We start from the raw sequence: 27,224 nt of genomic DNA on the forward strand, positions 1-27,224 counted from the left end.
AGCACCGCCGGGACTCCCCACCTCGCCCCCCGGCAGGTCCCTCTGGCTTTTAGGGGCGGGGTGGGCACCCATTACGGTGGCCCATGAGACCCTCCTGCCCAGTTCTGGGGGCAGACAGGGGACAGGGGAGGGGGGTGGATGGGGCAGGGGTCCGGGGGGGGCGCATCAAGGAACACGGGGTGTTGGATGGGGCAGGAGTTCCTGGGGGGCGGGGGTGGGCCACGACCCCCTCGTGGGGTGAGGAGGGAACCGGTTGTTAAGATTTTGGCAGCTTATCACTGGATGAAACTTCATTGAAATAGCAAAAACAATATTGTGGGGGTCGAGGGGAGGGAAGGGAGAGTGTAAAAAATTGCAGTGATCTTACAATGTAATCTACTTGACACACTAAACAGTAAAAAGCATATTGAACATTTCTACCTAGTATTCCCATACCATCCATGGGCACTGCTAGGCTGCCACATTAAGCAGACAGTTTGTTACTCCCACTGAGATGCTCAAGCAGAAAAGCGCATCAATGCACCTGCTGTCTGCCCTGAAGTTCCTAATTACAGTAGCTTTCCAAAACCAGCAAAACCTTTGTGCTAATGAATACAGCATAAAGTTCTGTGATCACTTGGAACCACTGGAGCTTGTGAATAACAAATGAAATGATGAAAAATCTTTGCTCAGTGCACAGAGATTGCAAACAGAACTTTGCTGTTATACATTCTCAGTGCTCAGAGGTGCTTCACGTTCCAACCATGGTATCAATGTCCTTTTTGATAAGAGAGTTATGGAAGACATGTGCATACACACAAAATGCTAGAATACCCAGTGCAATTCTGGAGAATTAAAAGTCAACCTATCTTGCAGGGAAATTCCACTGGATAAGAGTTCTTATTGAAAAAAACCAAAACCAACCAACCAACCAAAAAAAAATTCCCTTCCTCTAAGGAAATGAAACCTCCAGGAGTGTATACAGAAAGCATCTACAACTGAAGTTAGAATACAGTCTTAATCCCTTTACCAAGCAGTACTACTAGGAGTGCAATGGTCGTTAGCAAATAGGACAGCTGTTATGTATTCAGTAGAAACTCCAGCTTAGCCACGAGCTTACTTTTGTTGAGATAGAAGTTAGTAAAGAAACTTGGGTTATGGCATCCTCTACTCTTCACTGTTGATTTCCTCATGGGTAATTTACCAGAGAAAGGAAATAGTTAACATCTCACCCAACAGGTGGCATGAGTGCAAAACACTCTAATACAGGGGTGGCCAACCTGAGTCTGAGAAGGAGCCAGAATTTACCAATGTACATTGCCAGAGAGCCACAGTAATGTGTCAGCAGTCCCCCATCATCTCCCCCACCCTGCTCCCAGTGCCTCCCGCCCACTGGCAGCCCCGCCGATCAGCACCTCCCCCTCCCTCCCCGCACGTCCCGATCAGCTGTTTTGTGGCATGCAGGAGGAGGAGCGAGGGCATGGCAGGCTCAAGGGAGGAGGTGGGAAGGGGTGGAGTGGGGGCAGGGCCTGTGGCAGAACCAGGGGTTGAGCAGTGAGCACCCCCTGGCACATTGGAAAGTTGGCACCTGTAGCTCCAGCCCCGGATTCGGTGCCTATACCAGGAGCCGCATATTCACTTCTGAAGAGCCGCATGTGGCTCCGGAGCCACAGGCTAGCCACCCCTGCTCTAATATTTCACTGCAGTGATAGAATGGTGTTGGACTTAAATCTAGTGATCTTTCAGTAGGCAATCAACTGGGCCATCTTGATACCATACAATAGAGGTATTTGTATCTGAGGAAATGTGGATGGCTCAAATTTTGAGGTCTATTGAAGCTGATGATATTACTCTGGATTTACACCATATTTGAGAGCAGAATTTGGCCCAGTATTTTATAAACAGAAGAGTAAATAAAGTACAAATGTTAATTACATTTTGGATTCTTCACTTGAACCTGCTTCTGCAGTACTCCTGCTTTCAAAGCCAGTAAGAGGGTATCCCTGGTTTGGGGGAAATACAGATGCAAGAGGGAACCTCCGCTTTCCTTTTTCTTTCTTAGAGTTTGTTTCCCTTCTTTTTCTTTGGGCAAATAACCTTGAAAGAATAAGCCAATGGCTAAGGGCTGGAAGGAGTAAGCAGCTGGGCTCTACCTACTTCAGCAGGTAGCCAGTGGGACCTAATGATCTCCCCACCCGCATCCACACACACAGTGTTTATACAAATGGAGTCTGTTAAGTTTGAGTTTTACCACAATAAACCTCTTCTTAACTCTCCCCCAAATCCACAGCCTGGCCCTGTACATGGCGGTGTCATCACTGCAGACAGGAATCTATTGAATAGGACTCCGAGGTGGGAGTGGGGAAAGAGGTGGCAAAATACTGATCAACAGGCCTGGCCGTAAGTGCTCAGGCTGCCTCCGCCTACTTTACAATGTGTATCACCCCTGGGGATTGCTGCGGTCCAAGGCCAGCATGACACAAAATCCAAATATACTAATGTGGCTAAACATTCTTTCTTCCTTGTCAGCCACCATCATCTCGCCAGGCTTTCCAGGATAAACTGCATTTCAACACTTTTCTTATCGTATTACCAAACGCTTCCTGCATCGGCCACACAAACGCAGCCACATTACACAGCCAGACTCCACATGTGCACAGAAGTACGGCCTCAGAGCGAATTCTCTTCTCTTAGATAACAATGCCGGGGACAGCAATAGTTAATTAGGAATCCAGTCCTTTCCCATTGCTTGGAGCTGATGCATTGTGCTTTCAGGGGGTCACAGTGGCGGAATTTAGCACAGGCTGAGGGGAACATATCTCTTGGAGTCCTCTGTCTATCTACCCAGACAGCATAGTTTTGCAGGGGGACTGGCGAACCTATTCATATGTTTTCCCGTTTAAACAAAAAAGTGTCCTCAAAACTGTAGTCTAGAAGGCAGCACCACTGGGCACACATAAACCACCACTTATTTATATTTTGCTCCTGAGGAATATACTGACAACGTTGCTAGCATAGCATTATGTTCAATTCATCAGCGGAAATGAGGGAGGCCAGCTACAATTTTCTGAAGTGGGGAGTCCTCCCCAGGGAAACTGTTCCCTTCCCAAAACTTGGTTCAGTCTGGTGCATGCTAAAGGCAAACATGCACTTTAAAACATTCCTGATGAGTATCAGGCTAAAAAGTTCTCTCTGGCAGGTGTGAGTTAGCTATATCCAGAGAAGGGGTGTCATCTGAGGCAAGGAACCCTGTCTTCAATTGGGTAATGGAGATTTTTCCATGAGCTCTAGTTACTCCCCACAAGCCCCCGCCCAATTACTTTACTCAGGAATACACCATATTCTACGGAGGAGTTATTTGAGGTCCAGTCTCCAAGGAGGCAAGGGAACAAAAAGAGTAAGAGTGCTGTCAGAAGCTAACCTAGATACACAAAGGAGCACTACTAACATGTCAGCTTGCTTGCCAATTTAACCCAGCTGCTACAGTAGCTCATACCCATGGATGCCGAGGCTTGACTGTTTATTAGTACACTTGTCAGTTGCAGCCCGGCACTAAGGAAAGCTGGAGGACTAATCAAAGCAGATACTAACACCAGCCTCTACAACTGCTAGCCAGATACTAGAATGGACATGTCCAGTTACAGAGACAAAGTGGGTGAGGTAATATCTTTTATTGGATCAACTTCTGTTAGTGAGAGAGACAAGCTTTTTAGCTACACAGAGCTCTTGCTCAGCTCTGGGAAAAGTACTTAGAGAGTGTCACAGCTAAATACAAGGTCGATATTACCTCACCAAGCTTGTCTCTCTACTATCCTGGGACTGACATGGCTACATCAACACTGCATACAGCAATGGAACATGTCCAGTTAGGGCAGTCTCCTGGTTTCATTACGTACCAGATTGTCATCTCAAATCAGGACTCTTGTGATTGGCTGGTGATGCTCTATCAGGACAGTCGGAAGTGAATCTCTAACCAGGGCCAATTTACTGGGAAGCTACCACTGCTGTCCTAGTGTCAGCTAAAATGGACTCTTTAACTGTCTTAGGCTGTGCAACACATTAATGGTAGCATGGGCGGCAAATTCTATGGGCCCTTAGTGCCTGGGCACCAGGAATATTCCTAGCCTGGGGCCTGTCTCCAGCAATGTCTGAGGCCATGTCTCTCCCTTGGCTCCACCTTCTGCCCCGGGTGCTCCAAAATGGCCTAGGGCCCGCACTCACCACCAGCGCACAGCGGCGCTGAGCAGATTCCTGCCTGCTCGCTCCATGTAGCTGCTGGCCCCTCCCTGCGGCCCCTGGGCAGGGTGAGTCTGTGTCCCGCCCCTGCGGCCAATAGGAAGTTGCAGGGGCAGAGCCTGGGGGTAGCAGCACATGGAGGCCCCCCGGCCCGCCCTGCCTAGGAGCCCCAGGTAAGCGCTGCACCCCTCTACCCCCTTCCAGAGCCTGCACCCCTACCCCTTTCCCATACACCCCCTCCTGCCCCCAAACTCCCTCCCAGAGCCTATACCCCAACTCCGTCTCAGAGCCTGTACCCCTCAACCCCTGCCTCAGCCTGGAGCCTGCACCCAGCGCCCAAACTCCATTCCAGAACCTGTACCCCAGACCCCCTCCCCCAAGCAAACTCCCTCCCAGAGCCCAACCTCTCACCCTTCTGCACCCAAACTCCCTCCCAGAGCCTGCACCCCAATCCCCTGGCCCAGCCCAAAGCCTGCACCCCAGACCTCCTCCCCCCACCTAAACTCTCTCCCAGAGCCCTAGGCAGGTGGGGAATGGAGTTCGGAGCGGGGGGGGGGGGGGGAGGGCTGGCTCTGGGTGTTCTGGGCACCACCAAAATTTCTACAAACCTGCCGCCCCTGAATGGTAGCACTAGTATCTCAGCACTTAGTCCTTGTCTAGCCTAGTGTGAGCTGTTCTGTTTTGTCTGAGAGAAATAATTCAGGTAGAAGAACACTAAGCCTATATATTTTTATGTGAATTTAGGAAACTCACCTGGCCCATACCAGCTTCCACTAACAAAGAGGAAGTGCTACGGAAGCTGTTTTGCCTATAGACAGTGTCTCGCTCAAAGATTTCTAAAGAGTTCTAATGCCCAAATCTCCACATGGATCACTTGGTAATTTACTCCCTGCAATCACATCCCACTTACTGGCTGTCTCAGTGAGATATAGCTGTTCAGCTACTAGCATCAAAAAGTTACACTACACACAAGTGTTTGTTAGAGGCTTTTTGTATACCCAACGATCGGAAGTCAAAGCCTGGCCCTGCTTGTCCAAGCTGCCTGAGTCCACAGGGAAGGAGTCTACGGGGCTGTATAATCCTGGTTTATTTGAATAATCGCTGAATTTCCTGCAGTGAAATATCACAAGGGGGAGCCACACAACGGAGAAAAATACCAAGATGGTTTATGTAAAGCTCAGCAGAGTTAATATATGTTTCCCTTCTGAAGCAACATTTATCAGAACAACACGGCTGTTCCATGGATTGCTAAAGGGAACATTTGACAAGTCAGATTTTGCCTAATAGAGTTTCATGAATTGTAGAAACAGAGTTTGTCCGGGGTAAACAAATCATACTTTGGACAGAAGACACACAGAAAACATTTTAGGAAGAAAAGCATATCAAGTATTTGAAAATCACATGAAGTAATAAGCTATGTTAAAGTACTGCATATAGAGCAACTATAAATTAGCAATTAATAGGTCACGCCATAATGAAATGACTGGTGTGAATGCATACTACTAATCCCTACTGGATGGAATCAGAGGTGCTTAACTCTACAGCTGTGGCCCTAGACTGCTACAGCCAATGGTGATTGTCTCTTGTTCAAATATGCTTCCTCAGCAGAGGAATATGGGTTTTAACCCCACGCTTACTGTGCCGTCCATGTGACCGTGATGTACAGCACAGTCGTAAGCACAAAACTGCTAGGGAACCATGCATTTATTACAATAGTATAGACACAACTATTGGGAGATTATTCTGTACATTCACTGAAATGCTTTCTGATATTTAGCCAAACATGTCTGTGCTCAGTTTCATCTGATACCTCCTTAGTTATCTTTCCTAGGCCACCTCAAACCTTCTCTCCCTCTGTCAGTATTTAAACATTTGCAAAGTTATCCTATCCCCTTAGTAGTTTGATGCCCATGGCATATATCACTGCATATCTTGCAAATGCACAGGAGGTGATTTTACATGCCTGCACATCACAGATCTGAACTCTGTCCCTCAACATGTTTGCAATTACAATCTTAACAAAAAAAGTCACACTCCCGTTCAGAGCTGTGTGCTTTGAAACTACAAAAGGCCAGAAGCATGAAAAGAATAATGAGCAGATAGTTTTTGTTAGCAGAATTTTAATGCTCACTTTGAAAAAGACCATATACTGTTCTGGATGGACAGTAAGAGTGGACTAACTCCAAAAGCCTAAGGCAAATTCAGAATCCACCGCCCATTCAGCCTGTAAGCCTCTTCTGAGACTACTGGGATGCGAGTCAGACAATGATCATTGTGACAGTGATATGGTGATGTGGATACCACTAGGATCTGAACCTAAACAACCAAACTCATTTAACACTAGTTGGCAGTAGGGCTTGCATCTACATTTCAAGGCAATTTATAAGAACTATATGAAAAATATCAGAAGCTGATTTCTAAAACAGACCTTCCTCACAGTGATTTATTCACTACATGGAATCATGTAGGAATTTAGAATTAAAACTTGAGGGTGGTGGTGTAGTCAAGGGCAATGGACTGAGGAACAGGAGATTTGGGTTCTATAATCCTGGCTCTGCCATTCATTCGCAATGTGACCGTGAGGAATTCCCTTAAGCTCTCTGTGTCATTTCCTCCTCTGTAAAATGAGGCTAATGCTGCCTACCCACTTCACCCTATGGCTGAAAAGTGCTATATCAGGGCTAATCATTACAGCTGTGCAGAAAACAGTAATGCCATTTCATGGTGGCTTTTGATATTTGGAAATCCGGTTTCATTCTGATTTGGAACAACAGCCAAAGTTTTGAAATTCTCCAGAAAAGGGCAGGGAGTCCTAGCTCGGGGGCAGTCTGCATAGTGGGCTGTTCTAGAGCCATGGATCCTGGGCACTCTGGGGTCCACAGCTCAGGGGCAGTCCACCTGGTGAGCTGTGTAGGACCTGGGATCCTGGAAGCTCAACTTTGTGACAGACCACCAGGTGAACTGCAGAGGAGCCTGGGTGCTTAGGAGCTGGGCTTCCTAGGCTCATGGACTGTCAAACAGCTGGAAGCCTGAAAGCCCAGGCTGGCAAGGAGCTGGGCAGCTGAGTTTGTAGGAAATCAGAGAGGTTTCCATCAGAACTCTGCCTGCGTTCCGTTGCAATTGGGTCAAAATTGAAATATCTCCATGGAACATTTAATTTTTGATTCATTTACTTATAGATGGGAAAATGTTCTATCATAGAATTTCCAACCAACTCTATTTAGTATATGATCCTTAGTGTGATTTCTTGAAGACGCACTCTCAAATGCTTGTTAGTACCTCCCTCTTGAGCATCAACTAAGAGACATTCCTTAAAACACAGAACAGATCACCACTCTAGCTGGAGACTCCTAGAGTTATTGCCATCTGATAGCTGCCTTGAGTTGGATTTGAACAGGAAGCGTAGAGGTGCATGGATCTGCAGTCCAAATCCTTGAATATGTTAACAAATAGCAAGGCTATTTAGTGATTAAAATTCTACCAAGAAAACGTCTACCTCGTACCCTCTCTAGCCCAAGTATTGATGTGGTCACTACAGGATTTAAGCAGGGAATGGAACATGATGGAAAAGGTTTGCTTAAGAAATTCAGGGGTTTCTCTTATATTTGTAAGATTTGGTCCTGTGAAACTGCATGCTTACTTTGCTGTAAATATCAATGTCAGTTCAATAGGAGGCTGACTGATTTGCAATAAAAATACTTGTTGAGAAAAAAAAGAATAAGGATGAAATAGAAGAATAAAAAAACTGCTATGCACAGAATAGGGTTTATAAATGCTCATGCAATTTTTGTTTTGTCCAGGCTGATCTTTTCAGGTACTTCTCTCTCTTTTTCTCTCTGTTTGTTTCAAATACAGAAAAGATTCAGTTGGAAGGAAGCCAGCATCTAACCTCAGGCACTGATTAGTGAATCTGTTTGGAGAAGCACTCTCATCTTTGACAGACAGCAAGATTTCCAGGAGTCTGATATATCAGCAGCTGTCAGAATTGGAGACTTGAAATGCACAGGCTGACTTGTGTAGAGTTCGTCCACCAACAGACACAGAACATTCAGAACCCTATATTTTGAGGGCTGGATATGCTGTGGGTGAGTGGGTATACATATCTCAGCTCAAAAGGCTAGATCTCCACCTACCATCCCAGTTGTTTCTCTGATAGAACTTGCATGTTCTCTAGTGGGGCGGGTGCAGGACTTGGAGCCAGAATCTCATGAGGTCTCATTACAGCTTTGTGTAACAGAAGACTCATTTCTACAAACACGTGAAGTTTCACAAACAGCTTATTTGGTAACAAAACATGGAAAACTGTAAAACTCGGCACATCACTGGGAGAATGATCCCATTTTCACAGGAAAATTTTACAACAACAGGATCAAGTGAAATCCCTCACATTTTCTGTTCCGTTGTAAGTATTTCACCCACCTGCTCTGTGCATGTGTGTGTGTGTCATCAAGCACAAGTGTTTTATGTGTGGCTATTAAACCACACACAGATATAATAAAAAAAAATACATGGAGTTGTCCTCCAAGCATGCACACTAATCATCCAAGTGACAACTTCAGTCTCCTCCTTCCCTTCCTTATAATCACTTTCTGTTGTCTTGACTTAATGTAGAACTGATCCTACAAAAGCCCACTTCCTGGTGCAGTAATTACCAATGTGCACTGTTCCACTGATTTCAAAGGGACAGCTCACAGTATTAAGTGCGGTTCTGGTTACCAGGTGTCTGCAGAATTGACTCCTTACATTGCACATTCTTTGGGTAGGGAATAAGTCTTTATAGGGTATGTGAAGAGCCATATCTCTAGTGCTAGACATGCACAGAGTGTATATGGGCCTGATTCTGATCTCACTGTCACCAGCAAGAATCAAGAGTCTACGGAGTTCCACAGACATAAGCAAGATGAGATGAAGACAAGAAATCACTCCTGGGTTAAGATTTTATATGCCAAGCTTTTTCTCAATATGAATTTTATGGCCAGTTTACAGAACCTTCTAAAATGGAAATGGAACAGAATGACTTGGGCTACCATAAGAGTCTGTATACTGAAAAGCCAAAGGGTTTTTTTTGTTTTAAATGAAGGCTACAGGAATTACCCTCAAAAGCAGGTCTTCAGTTTTCCCCTATTCATTGGGGTAAAGTACAGAACATCTAGTAAGTATGTTTACCCTTTCCGCCTGCTTAGGTGTTTGCAGATTTAAGTAAGCTTATTTCTATCATCCCCTTTCCTAGAAAGGCTGGATAATGTAGGAGGGCTGTGGTTCTAGTGGTTCTTATCTAGGAAGTGACAATAAGAAATCTAGCTCTCTCACTGGATGTGTAAGCTCAACCCTTTATCTGCTCTAGTACGCCACAGCGTGGAGAGCCACCAACTCAGAGTGACATTTCATCCTCATGTACACTTTTTTCAGCTTCTCTGTCACTTTGCCCCACTTACATACCCCACATCTTGGTGGCAAGTTGGGCTTGATGCGATTCCTCTTAGCTGACAGCACTGCTGTGCCTCTGTCAGACACAGTGGTCGCAGAGTGATACGAAGCAGCCTCATCTACGGGCTGAGTGGACAGCTCCTCTCCTACCCCTCCAAGCTCTCCTCATTGCTGCTGGCCCAGCGCTGAAACCCAGGTCGCTCACGTACTAATAGAATATTGGACAAGATGCTGAGCCCTGAGATCTTTTCTGTTTTCAAAGTAAGGAGAGAATACTTGAGTATCTGGCCCCAGCCCATCTGGAAGATTAAGAGCACTGAGCCATCAGTTCACACAGTAAATGATGGATAAATACCACATCTTGAGGCTTGTTTGAGCAATTGTAGGAAGAGACCAGATATTATGCAGAGAGTACACACAGTCTGAATGATGAGCACAACTCTCTGCTTACCTGAACCCTTGGGGGCAGACACAGGTGTAGCCATTGACTGCATCTACGCAAACAGCACCATGGCGACATTTGTGGCTCACACAGTCATCATCGTCAGTTTCACAGTGTTTGCCACTGTAGCCAGGTAGGCACTCGCATCTGAAACACAATGAAGATCATCATCAGTAGGCTACATCCCTAGCATCCATCGTGATAACACACACTCAGGTCAATGTCTGATTAGATCAGGGTATATGGTTCACGATGTAAGGATGGCAGAGATAACACTCTTAGAACAGTCAAACAAACAGAGAGCTAAACATTAGCTTTCAGAACTGCTTGAGCTCCTGTGACTGCTGGGGTTACACATCTTAGGGAATCAAAGCAAATACAATACCATATAATTTCTCTTTTCCAGGTCTGCTAAAGAGTGGCATTGCATGGTCATGTACAAGCTTTCTTTTTATATATGAGATAACTAAGTTAACTTGGCTAAGCTTATTAAAGTGTTTGACATGTTACTGACTCAACATTTAGAAGAACTCTAGTTTCTATTTTAACAGCATCTATTCAGCTGTCTGAGTCCCAGCAGGAATGCCGAGCACAGAGGTGACATACAGGAGTGTCATTTTGGAAGCCAACCTGGGAGATCCCGGCCAGTGGAGGCCAGACACATTGCAGAAGTAGTACAGTCCATGCAAGAATGGGAAAAGAGGATCCTTATAGTTTCTTATGATTTGAGCTTCATTCATAGCAGCCACTAGGGACAGAGAGGTCTTCGGCCTTCAGACAGAAGAGAACGTGCACGCAAATCATAAATGAAGTCATGTAAATGACTTTGAAAGGCAAAAGCAAATTTAAAGGAGGTGATCATCAGTTTTTAGTCCACCACCTGTTTGCTTTTTCACAGCAGATACTCTATGGGAGTAGTAACAACTGAATGTTTCCAAATCACATCTCCTGCTGAAATACTGATGCAATGCCACTTTCCTGCCATAAGGTGGCAACTCGCTCCTAGGATGAAATGATATGGGATGCTACCAAAACTGCAAGCATCGGCTTTTTTATTATTATTTTTTTTATTACAGTTGTTAAGTTTGTTGTGTTAAGGTTGTGTCAGCATTTCCATTATAAACCCTATTTTCAGAGGTTTATAACTTGACCATAAAAATGTGCTCTAGGCTGAAATTTGGCATCCAAGGTCTCAGGCCAGGAGTAGATCTTTTTGGAAAGTTGAGCTGACTCTTTCTGAGCCTGTAGACACTAAATTTTTAGTCTGGCTTGAAGGTATTTTAGTCCATAAACCATATTTCACTTCTCCCAACTGGATTTTATTTCACAGCTGGAAAATAATAAGCATATCACTTAACCCAAAACAAAGGGGGAGCCCCAATTATCTCCCAATGTGCATGTGTATTTTACAGCACGTAGGTCTGTATCTCCCTGAATTCTGGATTACCCCACTTGGAGTGGCTATGATCACAGCTTTCACACTCTTAAGGGCAAATATAACCTCCTCTCCTAGCTGCAAGGGTCCTTGGAATGGGTGCAGCTCCACTGGGGATGGGCAGTAAAAAGGATGGATAGAGGTAGGCTCTGTAGGGCATGTATTCCATGTGGCATAAAGCCCTGACCCACATGAGCTCTGTGGGGACATGTCCAGGGGCAGGAAGGATTGAGGCATAAGCAAGGCAAGGGAGGTGGCACCTGAGGATCCACTGCTATGCAGATACTCCTGTCAAGGGCCAAGTGCATTATAAGATGTTAAACTTCAGATATTAGGCTGAAACCTCTGCAGAGAGACTCCATAATCCTCTGTGTGTGTTTGTGGGGGGGAGGGCGGGGCCAGGGGGAATGGGAAGGAATGGTAGAAGAAGGATTTCTCCACTCCCTGGACAATTACTGGGTGCTGGGTTTAGGATTTGTTCCTTAATGAGAACGTGTATGTGATTAATTATCACTTGGTGTTCGCCCATCAGGGAATTATGGGCCCACTCTGACACAGTGCCAAGCACCGTCAGTTCCCACTGAAGGCAATATATGTTGAGGGCACTCGACACTTTGCAGGAGTGGCCACTTGTGACGGGGTGTCCACCCCACACAAGTCCTGAAGGGGGTAAGGTGGCTAGGCGAGCCACCTGGAGGAGGAGCCAGGGAGTAACAAGGGTTAATTAAAGAGGAAGTGCAGCTGGCCAGGAACAGGAGGGGCCTACATAAAGCCCAGTAGCTGGGAGTAGAAGGGGCTAAAGAAAGAGAGGTGGCAGTCACTGTCAGGGTGAGAGAAGGCAAGGTAGGAAGTATCATAGAATCATAGAATATCAGGGTTGGAAGGGACCTCAGGAGGTCATCTAGTCCAACCCCCTGCTCAAAGCAGGACCAATCCCCAATTTTTGCCCCAGATCCCTAAATGGCCCCCTCAAGGATTGAACTCACAACCCTGGGTTTAGCAGGCCAATGCTCAAGGATACAGCAGTTCCAGACTGTGCAGCCCTCAAATGCTTGTTGTAGGGTCCCTGGGCTGGAACCCAGTGTAGAGGGCAGGCCTGGGTTCCCTTACCAGCCACTGGGCAGTGCCGCTGTTAAGGGACAGTGAAAGAGAAGATGGCCTGGGGCAGTGGGTCTCAAGAAACTTTGAGAACGCAACCCCTCTCCCTGCCCCAGGAAAGGGAAACTACAGTGACCTGGCCAGAGGGCCAAGCCACAAAGTGGGAAGAGTTGAGTCCCGAGACAGTGAGACACAGCGAGAGTGACGGAGTGCAACCACAGGAAGGGGCATCAGCCTGGCAGTGCTAATCCCCAGACACATCCAGAAGGAGGCGCTCCAGCAGCGAGTGGAACACCCTGTGACTCCCTTGTATATGATGATTCTCTCTCTTTTAGGCATTTGTAAGTATTAATAATATTGACTCTTATGTGGCACATTTTATCCATCGACAAGACTGGTAAAGCAGCCAGCCCCATAGTATCTAGCCTTCTATAGCCATCTGTAACATACCTAGCACTGTGCTGCGGCTGAGTAAGGTGGCACACATTAGTCTAAAACCAAAATAATCTTATCTGAGAAAGCAATGTGAGTGACTGAAAAAGTAGCTAATAGAACAGAATCTAATAACTTAGATTCTGCAATTCTGGCCGCCCTCAGGGGCCAGAAATGGGCGGGGCATGGGGTGGTTGCAGTTCAAAGATCTGATGCTGTGCAGATCCACCAATTTCCTTCTCCACCCTCAGTGCGGTAGGGGTCCAGGTAATGGGTCAGGGTCCCTTCACTGACTAGGGGTCCTATAAAGGCAGCAGCCAGTCAGGCAGCGGCACAGGCAGCTGCAGCGGCACAGGAGCTAGCAAACAGAGCTGTAAACAGGGGAGTTTGAGTGGGAGTTTGACAGGGGAGTTTATCTTGTGGTGCTTGTGTGGGGTTTGTTTTTGCTGTGGGTGGTGGTGTTTGGGTGTGGTTTGTGTTTCCCTGATTAACAGGATTTAGGTGGAAAGGCTATGACAGATTCAGAGGTGGCAGTGGGAGTGACCCATGTAGCAGATGACACAATGAAGATGACTGGATGTGGAAGCTGTGGTATGTACATGATCCTGGAGGGGGCACCTGGTAAGAGTTTTGTCTGCATGAAATGCCGTCTGATAGAGCTGATGGAGGAAAAGATCAGAGGTTTGGAGATGCAGGTGGAAAGTCTGGTAGAGTTTAGGAAGGGGTTTGAGCAGATTATGGAGCAAAGACATGAGGTATCTGAAGGGAAAAGCTCAGACTTGCAGATGGAAGCAGGACTAGGGAATTCTGAGGGGAGACTGGGTGAGGAAAGTGGTCAGTGGAAGCATGTGACTAAAAGAACTAGGCAGAGGAAAAGACGGGCTAGTGAAGGAGAAATAGAGCTTCAGAATAGGTTTGCAGAGTTGGAAAATGACGAAGGGGCTCAGCAGGTAGTCACTGAAGGTGACAGGGCAAGGAAGAAGAGAAGAGCGGTTAGTCCTATAGGAAAAGGGGAAGAGTTAATGGAGATTACACCAAATATGAGCCCTAGGAGGATACAGGATGGGTTAAAAAGGATTACAAGGGAGAATGGGAATGGAAAGAACTTGCAGCCAGAGGGAACAGGGGATAGACTGGAGAATAGCACCGTCACTAGGAAAAGGCAGGTCTATGTGATTGGGGACTCTTTACTGAGAAGAATAGATAGGCCTGTAACCAGAGCTGATCCAGAAAATAGGAGGGTGTGCTGTCTTCCAGGTGCTAAGATACGGGATGTAGACCTGAGGTTGAAAAGGATTCTAAAGGGAGCGGGAAAGAATCCCCTAATTATCCTTCATGTGGGAACAAATGATACGGCTAGATTCTCGCTGGAAAGTATTAAGGGAGACTATGCTAGGTTGGGGAGGACGCTTAAGGAAATTGAGGCTCAGGTGATCTTTAGTGGGATTCTGCCTGTTCCTAGAGAAGGGCAACAAAGGTGTGACAAGATTATGACTATCAATAGATGGCTTAGGCAGTGGTGCTATAAGGAGGGCTTTGGGATGTATGGTCATTGGGAGGCATTCATGGATAGAGGACAGTTCTCTCGGGATGGACTTCATCTGAGTAGGGAAGGAAATAGACTTCTAGGATGGAGGTTGGCACAACTGATTAAGAGAGCTTTAAACTAGGAATTTGGGGGAGATGGTTGGGAGATGTCCAGGTAATCTCCACGCCAGAATTTAGCATAGAGTGGAAAGAAAATGAAGTAAGAGTGGATACAGCTGTAGGTAGGAGGAAGGGCAGTGTAGATACAAGTCTAATAGGTTATACTGGTAGTAAAATAACCGTGCCTAATAGGGTACAGAATGTGAGTGAGGCCAAACAGCAAAAATTAAGATGTTTGTACACCAATGCAAGGAGCCTAGGTAATAAAATGGAGGAACTAGAGTTACTGGTGCAGGAAGTGAAACCAGATATTATAGGTATAACAGAGACCTGGTGGAATAGTAGTCATGACTGGGCTACAGGTATTGAAGGGTATGTGCTGTTTAGGAAAGACCGAAATAAAGGTAAAGGTGGTGGAGTAGCACTGTATATCAATGATGAGATAGAATGTAAAGAAATAAGAAGTGATGAAATGGATATGACCGAGTCTGTCTGGGCAACAATTAAATTGGGGAAGAAAACTATTAGAGCCTCCCCTGGGATAGTGCTTGGGGTGTGCTATAGACCGCCGGGATCTAATTTGGATATGGATAGAGCCCTTTTTAATGTTTTTAATAAAGTAAATACTAATGGAAACTGTGTGATCATGGGAGACTTTAACTTCCCAGATATAGACTGGAGGACGAGTGCTAGTAATAATAATAGGGCTCAGATTTTCCTAGATGCGATAGCTGATGGATTCCTTCAGCAAGTAGTTGCTGAACCGACTAGAGGGGATGCCATTTTAGATTTGGTCTTGGTGAGTAATGAGGACCTCATAGAGGAAATGGTTGTAGGGGATAATCTTGGCTCAAGTGATCATGAGCTAATTCAGTTCAAACTGAATGGAAGGATTAACAAAAATAAATCTGCAACTAGGGTTTTTGATTTCAAAAGGGCTGACTTTCAAAAATTAAGGAAATTAGTTAGGGAAGTGGATTGGACTGAAGAATTTATGGGTTTAAAGGTAGAGGAGGCCTGGGATTATTTTAAATTAAAGCTGCAGAAGCTATCGGAAGCCTGCATCCCAAGAAAGGGGAAAAAATTCATAGGCAGGAGTTGTAGACCAAGCTGGATGAGCAAGCATCTTAGAGAGGTAATTAAGAAAAAGCAGAAAGCATATAGGGAGTGGAAGAAGGGAGGGATCAGTAAGGAAAGCTACCTTATTGAGGTCAGAATATGTAGGGATAAAGTGAGACAGGCTAAAAGTCAAGTAGAGTTGGACCTTGCAAAGGGAATTAAAACTAATAGTAAAAGGTTCTATAGTCATATAAATAGGAAGAAAACAAAGAAAGAAGAAGTGGGACCGCTAAAAACTGAGGATGGAGTGGAGGTCAAGGATAATCTAGGCATGGCCCAATATCTAAACAAATACTTTGCCTCAGTCTTTAATAAGACTAAAGAGGATCTTAGGGATAATGGTAGCATGATAAATGGGAATGAGGATATGGAGGTAGACATCACCATATCTGAGGTAGAAGCGAAACTCAAACAGCTTAATGGGACTAAATCGGGGGGCCCAGATAATCTTCATCCAAGAATATTAAAAGAATTGGCACAAGAAATTGCAAGCCCATTAGCAAGAATTTTTAATGAATCTGTAAACTCAGGGGTTGTACCGTATGATTGGAGAATTGCTAACATAGTTCCTATTTTTAAGAAAGGGAAAAAAAGTGATCCAAGTAATTATAGGCCTGTTAGTTTGACATCTGTAGTATGCAAGGTCTTGGAAAAAATTTTGAAGGAGAAGGTAGTTAAGGACATTGAAGTCAATGGTAAATGGGACAAATTACAACATGGTTTTACAAAAGGTAGATCGTGCCAAACCAACCTGATCTCCTTCTTTGAGAGAGTAACAGATTTTTTAGATAAAGGAAACGCAGTGGATCTAATTTACTTAGATTTTAGTAAGGCGTTTGATACTGTGCCACATGGGGAATTATTAGTTAAATTGGATAAGATGGGCATCAATAGGAAAATTGAAAGGTGGATAGGGAATTGGTTAAAGGGGAGACTACAACGGGTCCTACTGAAAGGTGAACTGTCAAGTTGGAGGGAGGTTACCAGTGGAGTTCCTCAAGGATCGGTTTTGGGACCAATCTTATTTAATCTTTTTATTACTGACCTGGGCACAAAAAGTGGGAATGTGCTAATAAAGTTTGCAGATGATACAAAGCTGGGAGGTATTGCTAATTTAGAGAAGGACAGGGATACCCTACAGGAGGATCTGGATGACCTTGTAAACTGGAGTAATAGGAATAGGATGAAATTTAATAGTGAGAAGTGTAAGGTCATGCATTTAGGGATTAATAACAAGAATTTTAGTTATAAGCTAGGGACGCATCAACTAGAAGTAACGGAGGAGGAAAAGGACCTTGGAGTATTGGTTGATCATAGGATGACTATGAGCTGCCAATGTGATATGGCTGTGAAAAAAGCTAATGTCATCTTGGGATGCATCAGGAGAGGTATTTCCAGTAGGGATAAGGAGGTTTTAGTACCATTATATAAGGCACTGGTGAGACCTCACCTGGAATACTGTGTGCAGTTCTGGTCTCCCATGTTTAAGAAGGATGAATTCAAACTGGAACAGGTACAGAGAAGGGCTACTAGGATGATCCGAGGAATGGAAAACTTGTCTTATGAAAGGAGACTCAGGGAGCTTGGCTTGTTTAGCCTAACTAAAAGAAGGTTGAGGGGAGATATGATTGCTCTCTATAAATATATCAGAGGGATAAATACCAGAGAGGGAGAGGAATTATTTAAACTCAGTACCAATGTGGACACAAGAACAAATGGATATAAACTGGCCACTAGGAAATTTAGATTAGAAATTAGACGAAGGTTTCTAACCATCAGAGGAGTGAAGTTTTGGAATAGCCTTCCGAGGGAAGTAGTGGGGACAAAAGATCTATCTTGCTTTAAGATTAAACTCGATAAGTTTATGGAGGAGATGGTATGATGGGATAACATGGTTTTGGTAATTAAATATTCATGGTAAATAGGCCCAATGGCCTGTGATGGGTTTTTAGATGGGGTAAGATCCAAGTTACCCGGGAAGGAATTTTCTGTAGTATCTGGCTGATGAATCTTGCCCATATGCTCAGGGTTTAGCTGATCGCCATATTTGGGGTCGGGAAGGAATTTTCCTCCAGGGCAGATTGGAAGGCCCTGGAGGTTTTTCGCCTTCCTCTGTAGCATGGGGCACGGGTCACTTGCTGGAGGATTCTCTGCTCCTTGAGGTCTTCAAACTACAATTTGGGGACTTCAATAGCACAGATATAGATGTGAGGTCTTTTTTAGGAGTGGTGGGTGAAATTCTGTGGCCTGCATTGTGCAGGAGGTCAGACTAGATGATCATAATGGTCCCTTCTGGCCTAAATATCTATGAATCTATGAATCTATGAATCTATAATGGCCAACAAGGGCACTCTTTAGTTGACATTCCACCTCTTGATGTCCTAATGGCATGCAATACGTCTTGGTGGCTATAGGAACAGCGTGAATAACATAGTGTTGGAGATAATAAAACAAAACCCAAGACCATTCCTTCCCCAAACTCTGTAAGAGCTGAGCAAAGTTTTTCAGCAACGTTTCTGTCACTCCTGCAAACAAATAACTTGCAAACAAATCTAAAGACTTTGTGGGGGGAAATGCAGCATTTAATCCTGTTGTTTTTTATTGATCCCTGTTGTCCTAATATAAAATGATGTAATAATGAATGATGTGCAGTTTCTTATTCAAAGCTGCCATGTATCACTTTTATGATGTGTACGGCCATCACGGTAATGATGGAACCACCACTTTTCTCTGCAGGGCTGCATTAAATCAGTGTTCTATGCTGTCAGGTGGTAATTCCATGCTTAGAAATAATAAAGCATATTTATATTGTGCTCTAACAGAGCCACAGTGAGTGGAAAAACATGCGTCTTCCCTGAAGTTATTTTTTAAAGGCATTTCATTGCATTAGCTAATTTCTTGGTCTGGTATACAGAAAGCTGGCCTTTTAACAATCACAGCACAATAAAGATCTAGAGGCTAGAAGTGAAGAAAGCCACCTGCAATTCTAGGTCAAAAAAAACAAAACAAAAAAACCAGCAAAGAACTCAGTGCAGCCAAAAGCACATAAAAAATGTCAGTTTGTTTCCTAAGCTGAGATTTGGCCATGCCCTTTAGAAGCATAGATTTCTTTTCCATTCTGAAATTTCTGTTATTTTACAGTTGCTTTTTTTTAAACTTTGTCACCTCTAGGCTGGAGCTACCCCACCAAGCACTTGATGCTGCCCCCAATTTGGAGCTACCCCACCAAGCACTTGATGCTGCCCCCAATTTGGAGCTACCCCACCAAGCACTTGATGCCCCCTTTCAACCTGAGCAGCTAGTCAAATTTTAGGGTCCTGGGAACATTCCAGTTGTTTGTTTACAAGTCATGTACAAAGTCCTGCTTCTCTGAACACAAGAAGAACCAAGAACAAAAGGAGCAGTTTCTTAGCTTACAGTCCCAAGCCTCTTTAGTTAACACCAGACTCAAAAGCTCACTCTCTAGCTTTTTCCAGTGTCATACTGTCTTTTGCTCTTTTCTTCCCTCTCTCAGTTTGTGTGTATTCTGCCTTCTCTCTCTCTCACTCCCTCTCTCACAAACCCACCTCACTAACAATATAAGCAAAACCCCTCTGCCCGCACTGGGGTGAGTTCACAACCCCCTTTTGTATTAAGTGGGGGACTTCTGATTAACCCATCCTGACAGAGTATTTGAAGGGCTTGTTCGCACGCTGCCTTAAAGAAGTTTGTGATCAAACCAGGCAGCAGTACCCCTCAGTGCAACATGCTCCTAAGGCAGAACTATCACAGAACATGGCAACATGAGTGCTTAGGCGCCTCTTGCCTCAAGTACTAGAGACACCATGGTTTGCATTGCCTGCCTCTTAGAATATATTTCCACTGCAGCTGGCAGCAAGCCTCCCAGCCTGGACAGACAGACTCATGCTAGAGGGGTTTGAGCTAGCATGCTAAAAGGAGCCATGTGGACATTGCAGCTTGGCCTGGAGCTCAGGCTCTCAAGCCTAGGGATTGGGTGAGCTCAAGAGCCCAGCTCCAGCCCAAGCTGCAATGCTTGAGCCCCTCTGAGTCTGTCTACCCCGGCTGGGAGGCTCATTCCCAGTTGCAGTGGAGACATACCCTTAGTGTCTGCAAAAAGAAAAGGAGTACTTGTGGCATCTTAGAGACTGACAAATTTATTTGAGCATAAGCTTTCGTGACCTACAGCTCACTTCTCAAATAAATTTGTTAGTCTCTAAGGTGCCACAAGTTCTCCTTTTCTTTTTGCAGATACAGACTAACACGGCTGCTACTCAGCAACCTTAGGGTCTGACTCTCCAATGCCTCGCCAGACTGGAATGGAAACTCATAACCCCTTTCCTTCAACCACTTTGCACAGGTGAAAGTGATTACACAAGTAAAAGATAGCAGAGAATTCGGCATGTAAATTTTAGTACTCAAGCCTTAGTAAAAGGCCAATATACCCCAGGGACCAACAGATGCCTGATATCTCAGTGAACCAGCTGATGAGTGGGGCTGGAATAGCCTGGAGGCAAGGGGTAAAATTTTCAAAAGCACCAAAACGACTTAGGACTTGGAACCTAAGTCCCATTTTCAAAAATGACATGAGCACCTAGGAACCAAAGTCAACAGGACTTAGGCTCCTAAGTCACTTAGTTACTTATGAACAGTTTACTTGGGCCGTCTCTGCTGACAAATATCTGCTCTGGAATGCTCTTCCCTCACCAAATACCAGGACATCTTCCCAGTGAGACTCATGGGGTTTTCACTGCCTAGCTTTTTGTTTGGCGAGGGGCATTTTATTTACTCTTATGTTTGGGGAATGGGTACAAGGGGTTTGTTCTCCTACACCTGCTCTGAGATTTATTAGACTATGCTCTGACTTGGCTTCAGACCTGTGTTTTCTTAAGCACTCAGAGGCTTTCAGACATGGATCACCGTAAACATTAATATTAATTACTAATCAATTTTTGTAAGTCCAAATACATACTTCCTGCCTGAGTGAACTGGTACTATGTCCATCCTGGAGTTAATGGGTTTATTGTCTACAAGTGAAACGGTGGACAAAAGTGGCCAAATGTATGCGATGGTGCTGCTGCTTGAGCCAGTGTCATTCTGTATGTTGACAGGTTTCAGAGGAACAGCCGTGTTAGTCTGTATTTGCAAAAAGAAAAGGAGTACTTGTGGCACCTTAGAGACTAACCAATTTATTTGAGCATGAGCTTTCGTGAGCTACAGCTCACTTCATCATCTGAAGTGAGCTGTAGCTCACGAAAGCTCATGCTCAAATAAATTGGTTAGTCTCTAAGGTGCCACAAGTACTCCTTTTCATTCTGTATGTTGCACTGCAGTACCTCATATTAGATACATGCCATGACCACAGGCATATCTAATATGTGCCAGAGACATGGACTGCTGAATAGACTGGTAAAAGGATAAGGAGCTCTCCATCACTAGGTTGCTGGTTTGAATTTGGCCCAGGACAATAGCAACCAAACATTTTCATAACCAGAAAGCTGCTGCATGTGAAATCACTAAGTGGTCTCCGTCTATTTCTGAAGGGGCAGAGGGTCCATATAAAACTAAAAACCAGAACTGTCATTCTGGCTAAAGGCCAAGGACTGTTTGGGCAAAGGAGCTAAACTATTCTCAACCCTAGACACGGCACACACCCCGATATGGAAGGGCCCCTAGTAAGGCAAAGTGGGGGAGAAGCCTGCTTCACCACTGCCTGTTAGGTACCTGGTCTTTGAATAAATAGAGGAACTAAACATACAGTTTGGGAGGTTTTTACATTATTATTTCATTACTACTGTTCTTACAGCAGTACCTAAGGATCCTGGATGAGGGTCAGGACCCCACTGCGTGTGGCACACATCATAAAGAAACAATCCCTGCACTAAAGAACTTACAACTTCTACAATATCACTGCTCTGCAAAAGAGTGAACTGAAAAAGGTGTGTGTTATCTACATTCAGTGCTGGGGATTAATGACGGGTGGGATTATTCCTCCGTGGTGGATAGTTTCGAGAGCGTGCCCAGAAATGGTGCAGCAGGTTCGGTCCGAGGCTGTCTCATCCTCTCAAATCTCGAATGACACTGAGTACTTTGAGTTAATTTATGAATGTTCAGTTCTGGAACCTGTCAGGGAACTCTGAACCATGCTACCTCTGCCTTGTAACATGCTGCAACTAATGGATTAGTCAAATAATGGATAGCTGAATGAGGATGCCTGAAGCAATGTCAAGTAGTCAGCAGCTATCACTGTACCCTTCAGAGGAGGTTACTTCAAGAATTGTCCTAAATCATTTAAGAGTTTCCTTGCCCTCAGGAGTTGGGAGAGGCTCTTTCCCAAAGTCCTTCACATGTCAACAAGTCATGTGACCCTGCATGGGATATCTGGTTAGTGGAGAATAGTGTGGGTTCAGCTGTCTGAAAGACTCAGTGCTATAAGAACATATGTTTGTAGTGTGGCTATCTGACAATTTCACTCTGACTCTCTTTAACTGTCCTGAAATTCATGAGCCTAATTTATTATTTTTTAGCAAGCAGAAGCATGTTAGGTGCTTCACAGGACACAGCCCCTTCCCACAACACATGCTAAGTTAGACACTGATAACAGTGAAGCTAAGATTGTTACTGCAGCATATATACCTCCTTCTCCCGCTCCAGTTTGGATTGGGCAAATGCCCTGCGCTGTGGCCTCTCCATTTTCTTTCTAATCCCCCACAATCCAAGTGGCAAAATCAAAGAACAACCAGGAAGGGACTAAGGTGGCTATGTTGTCAGCTTTGGCTGGGCACGCAAGCTGGCTTCAGCTTCCCTATAAGCTTTCTTGAAATCTCCCCACCTCCTCACTCTTTCTCATGTTAGAGTGTGGGGGTTTTTTCCCATAACTCCCCCAGTTGAGCTCTGTTTTTGAACCTTTGGTGTGACTTATTCTATTAACAGCACAGTATTCACGGGAGAATTCTGTGCCACTGCGCATGCATAGAATTCATGTCCCCCACAGATTTCTTTGCTTCCCCGCAGAAAAATGACTTTCTGATGGGGAAGCAAAGGGAAGCCACAAAAGCAGTCATGCAACCCTCCCCAGCAGTTTGTTTCGGGTGTGCAGGGCAGCCGGCACAGAGATAAACCACTGTGCATCAGGAGGCAGGACTGGGGAAGACCCAGCTGGTGGCTCCTACCCTGTGCCGGGCTCAGCTACTAGTCCCAGATGGGCTGGGGAGAACGTGACTTTCTTTTCCCCTACACCGCGTCCGGGGCCGGGTCAGACCCACCTCCAGATTTCTCCCCCGGTTGCAGGAAACTCTGCAAACTCCCCTCTCTGCCTGTTTCCTGCACCCAACGTGCAGGGGGAGGGATCCCTGTACAGGGAGCTGCTCCCCGGTCCGTCTAACTCCTGAGCATCTGGACTCCCTCAGACTCAGACCCTCCTGCCAAGACTTACCCCACACACACACTCAGGACTCCCCCCCGATGAGCCCCACTCCCCCTGCACATTGACCACCCCAACGAGCCACCTGCACCCAGATCCCCACTGCACTGAGCCCCACTCCCCCAGCATCTGGATCCTCAACCCACTCAGCCCCACTTCCCCAGCATCTGGATCCCCCACTGAGCCCCCCACACCCAGATCCCCCTGCCAAGCTCTATCTCCCACATAGTCAGGCCCCCCGCCGAGCCCCAACCACCTTCACCTGGACCCCTCTGCATAGTCCCATTAACGTTGCACCCAGAACCCCACAACAAGCCCCTGTGCATCCAGATACCCCCTGCACCCAGATCCCCCACTGAGTCTCCCACACCCAGATTTCCCCATGCAGAATCCTCTCAACCAACACCTGGATCCCCGCACGCTAAGCCCCTCCACACTTGGATCCTGCCTTGCTGAATCTGCTTGCCCACACAGAGGTGCAGGGCCCTGGGATGTTTCTGGGGCAGGCCTGGTCCTTGCCCTGTGTCAGGGTTGGGTGCAGCCTCACTGCTGAGTCAGTGTCCCGGGGGTGGAGGGGGAGTGGGGGTGCAGAGCTGCACAGTGATCTCCCACCTCTGTTCAGACAGTGGCCTGTGCTCCCCAATGCCATGCCGGAGCTTCCACATTTATTTGACAAATAAAATGTTGCAGAATTTTAGAATATTGTGCACAGAATTTTGAATTTTTTGGCACAGAATTCCCTCAGGAGTAGCACTGTAAGTAGAAGCTCTCACTCTTGCAACCTTCTTCTGGAAGCCCATCTTTGCCAATGATAAATATTAGTACTAGGCAGATCTCAAGCACCTTCCATCCAGGATTCTCCAAATGTTTTATAAACATTAAGCTTTACTTTACCTCTGGGATGTAGGTCAGTATCACTCCCATTATGCAAAGGAGGTGCAGAGAGAGGAAGTTACTTGCCCAAGGTTCCTCAGGATGTCTTGGGAACAGAATCCAGATCCCCTGATTCCCAGCCTTGTGCTTTAGACACACAAGACCATCAGTGATGAGCTGCCAAAATCTTAACAACCGGTTCCCTCCTCACCCCACGAGGGGGTCGTTGCCCACCCCCGCCCCCCGGGACTCCTGCCCCATCCAACCCCCCCGTGTTCCTGGATGCCCCCCCCCCCAGGACCCCTGCCCCATCCACCCCCTTCTCTTTCCCCTGACTGCCCCCAGAACTGGGCAGAAGGGTCTCGTGGGCCACTGTAGTGGGTGCCCACCCCACCCCTAAGAGCCAGAGGCACCTGCCGGAGGGCGAGGTGGGGAGTCCTGGCGGTGCTTACCTGGGGCAGCTCCCAGGAAGCATCCAGCAGGTCCCACTGGCTCCTAGCGGTGGGGGAGCGTAGCTAGGGGGGGAGCAGGGGAAACGGCTGCTCCCCCACTGATCACATCAAAAGTGGCACCTTAGGCGCCGACTCCCTGGGTGCTCCGGGGCTGGAGCACCCATGGGGAAAATTGGTGGGTGCAGAGCACCCCCCGGCAGCTCTCCGCCCCGTGCCCGGCCCCAGCTCACCTCACCCTCCGCCTCCTCCCCTGAACGCACCGCCCTGCTCTGCTTCTCTGCGCCTGCCCCTGCTTCCCGCGAATCAGCTGTTTGGAGGGAAGCCGGGGAGGACTGAGAAGCAGGCCATGGCTTCCCGCTCAGGCTGAGGGTGGTGGAGGTGAGCTGGGGCGCGGAGCGGTTCCCCGGAGCGGTCCCCCTCCCCTCCCCCCCGGGTTACCTGCTGCGGCGCGAGCGGCCCTCCTCGTGGCCCCCCCGGCCTGAGCTCACCTCCGCCTCCCTGGGACTGAGCGGGAGGCCGCCGTTTGCTTCTCAGCCTGCCTCGGCTTCCCGTGCGAACAGCTGATTCACGGGAAGCCTGGGGGGACGGAGAAGCAGAGCAGGGCGGCGCGTTCAGGGGAGGAGGCGAAGGTGGAGCGGAGGTGAGCTGGGGCCGGGGGTGGGGCGGTGAGCTGCCGATGGGTGCTCTGCTCCCACCAAATTTTCCCCTTGGGTGCTCCAGGGCTGGAGCACCTGTGGAGTCGGCGCCTAAGGCGCCACTTTTGGCCGGTTACATTTAGAAGTCCTTTTAGAACCGGTTGTCCCTTGTGGAACAACCGGTTCTAAAAGGGTTTCTAAATTTAACAACCGTTTCTAGGGAACCGGTGCGAACCGGCTCCAGCTCACCACTAAAGACCATCCTTCCCCTCTTGATTTAAATGTGATTTTTAAAAAATTGACTGAGTGCCAGAGGAGAATGACAATGGGACTTTTTTAATGCTTGAATTGACCCTTGTTATAGGAGTTGCATGTCTCTGGGGAGAGTCAGACAGATCCCTTTGCCTATCGACATGATACTAACTCATTCTACTAATGAGAAGACTTATTTTCAGTTTCCTAAACTGTTTGTTGTTTGGCTGGACAATGTTTATCCATTCAAGCAAGGGAGGGCTTTTTGAACATGGGCAAACTGTCATGTATCCTCTGCACTGGAAACATACATTGGAAAGAAGGTCATATGTCTGAAGCGTGTGATGAACTATGCATGCTATCAGTGCACACTAGCATTTCCAATACCAAGGACACACAGAATCTATGAATGCATGAATCTATGTATTTTCTGTACTGGAAACACTCGCGTGCACTGACTGCATGAATAGTTCACCACACTCTGCAGTCAGATGACCTTTCCAATTTCCCCATTCCTAAATACAGTACGTATCCATCTGGAACGACATTCCAAAGACAAGACTTACTGTTCCTAAAATTGAAAGGAGTGCAAATCTAATCCAGGCATCCAGTTTTCAGGGGTTAGCCATAGTTTTTCCTAAATTTTGGAGGTGAGGGAGGGGAAAAGGAATATTTAGTCTCTGTTGAAAATAGGTACTTATCTGTTTATGTTCTGTTCATTTCTGCCATCTAGTCAGGGCTGTGCCTAAATAGCATGATATTAATAAAATATATGGTATGGCCAATTTTAGCTGTCATTTTTGTTAGCTACACTACAGAGTGTGATCGCTTTTTCAATCACAACAGCAGCCTTACAATTAGTACATGATTAATTGCCAGAATTAATCATCATGTGTTGAAATCTGTGCTATGCTTCCCGTAGAGGTCATTCAGTGTGGTGAATCCTGCTCTCCTTGGAGAAGGGAGAACAAAAGACTCCTGCTATGTGAGAATAGCAAAAGTGATGTTGATGTCAACTTGCAAGCAGAGTTTCCACCTTAAAACCTTGCCAATTACCTCAGTATTTGCCATGTTCACTGTATTTACTACAGGGAATACTTAGAGAACCTGTGTCCCCTGAGGAATCTAGGGCAACTGGCAGGTTTTTTGAAAGGGTGACTGCTGTCCTTCACTTTATTTTATTTGAGAATAGTTACTCTGCTTTGGAAGAGCACTAATTATTCTTGGAATAAAATAACAAATTCTGAGGAGCTGGAAGAAAATATAAGTTAAAGTACACCACCTCACACATACTACTTTTCAGTTTGGCTCATTAGGTCAAAGTCATCACAAGCATGACTGCACTGTAGTCAGTAGATGAAGTTGGCCCAACACATGAAGACAAGGATATACAAACACTCACCTGAATCCTTTGTCAAGGGAGATACATTTGGAATCATGTTTGCATGGATTTAGCTCAGGAACACAGTGGTTGATCACCTCATCACAGAGCTCACCTGTGGCAAAGAAAATTAACAAGGCTGTAACACATCTGCTACCAATACAGCTCATTGGCTTTGCTAAAATAGCTCTAACCATGCTGTCCAGGGATGATAAACCCACCAGCTCTTATGACTACAGGTCTTACTAAACTGAGTTGATCCAGCAGTACAAGAGGAAGCCCCAAGACAGTACCTGTTATGATGGCAGGACAAACTAAATAAGGGTGGGCTCGCTCAATACTGGACAGTTCAATTCTAGTTACATTTAGCTATTCCTTAGCAATTGGGCTACACTG

General features: G+C 46.1%; 1 protein-coding gene across 1 annotated transcript in view; it reads right to left on the reverse strand.

The window, feature by feature from the left end:
* SLIT3 (slit guidance ligand 3) overlaps positions 1 to 27,224 on the reverse strand; it is an 806,608-nt gene that overhangs the window by 31,761 nt on the left and 747,623 nt on the right. The window contains exons 29-30 of the mRNA XM_048861176.2: positions 26,850 to 26,943; positions 10,094 to 10,231 (exon numbers count right to left, since the gene is read on the reverse strand). Of these exons, the coding sequence (XP_048717133.1) occupies positions 10,094 to 10,231; positions 26,850 to 26,943 (232 nt within the window). The remainder of the gene's footprint in view (positions 1 to 10,093; positions 10,232 to 26,849; positions 26,944 to 27,224) is intronic.

This window comes from Caretta caretta, chromosome 8 (genome assembly GCF_965140235.1).
Source record: "Caretta caretta isolate rCarCar2 chromosome 8, rCarCar1.hap1, whole genome shotgun sequence".
NCBI lineage: Eukaryota > Metazoa > Chordata > Testudines > Cheloniidae > Caretta > Caretta caretta.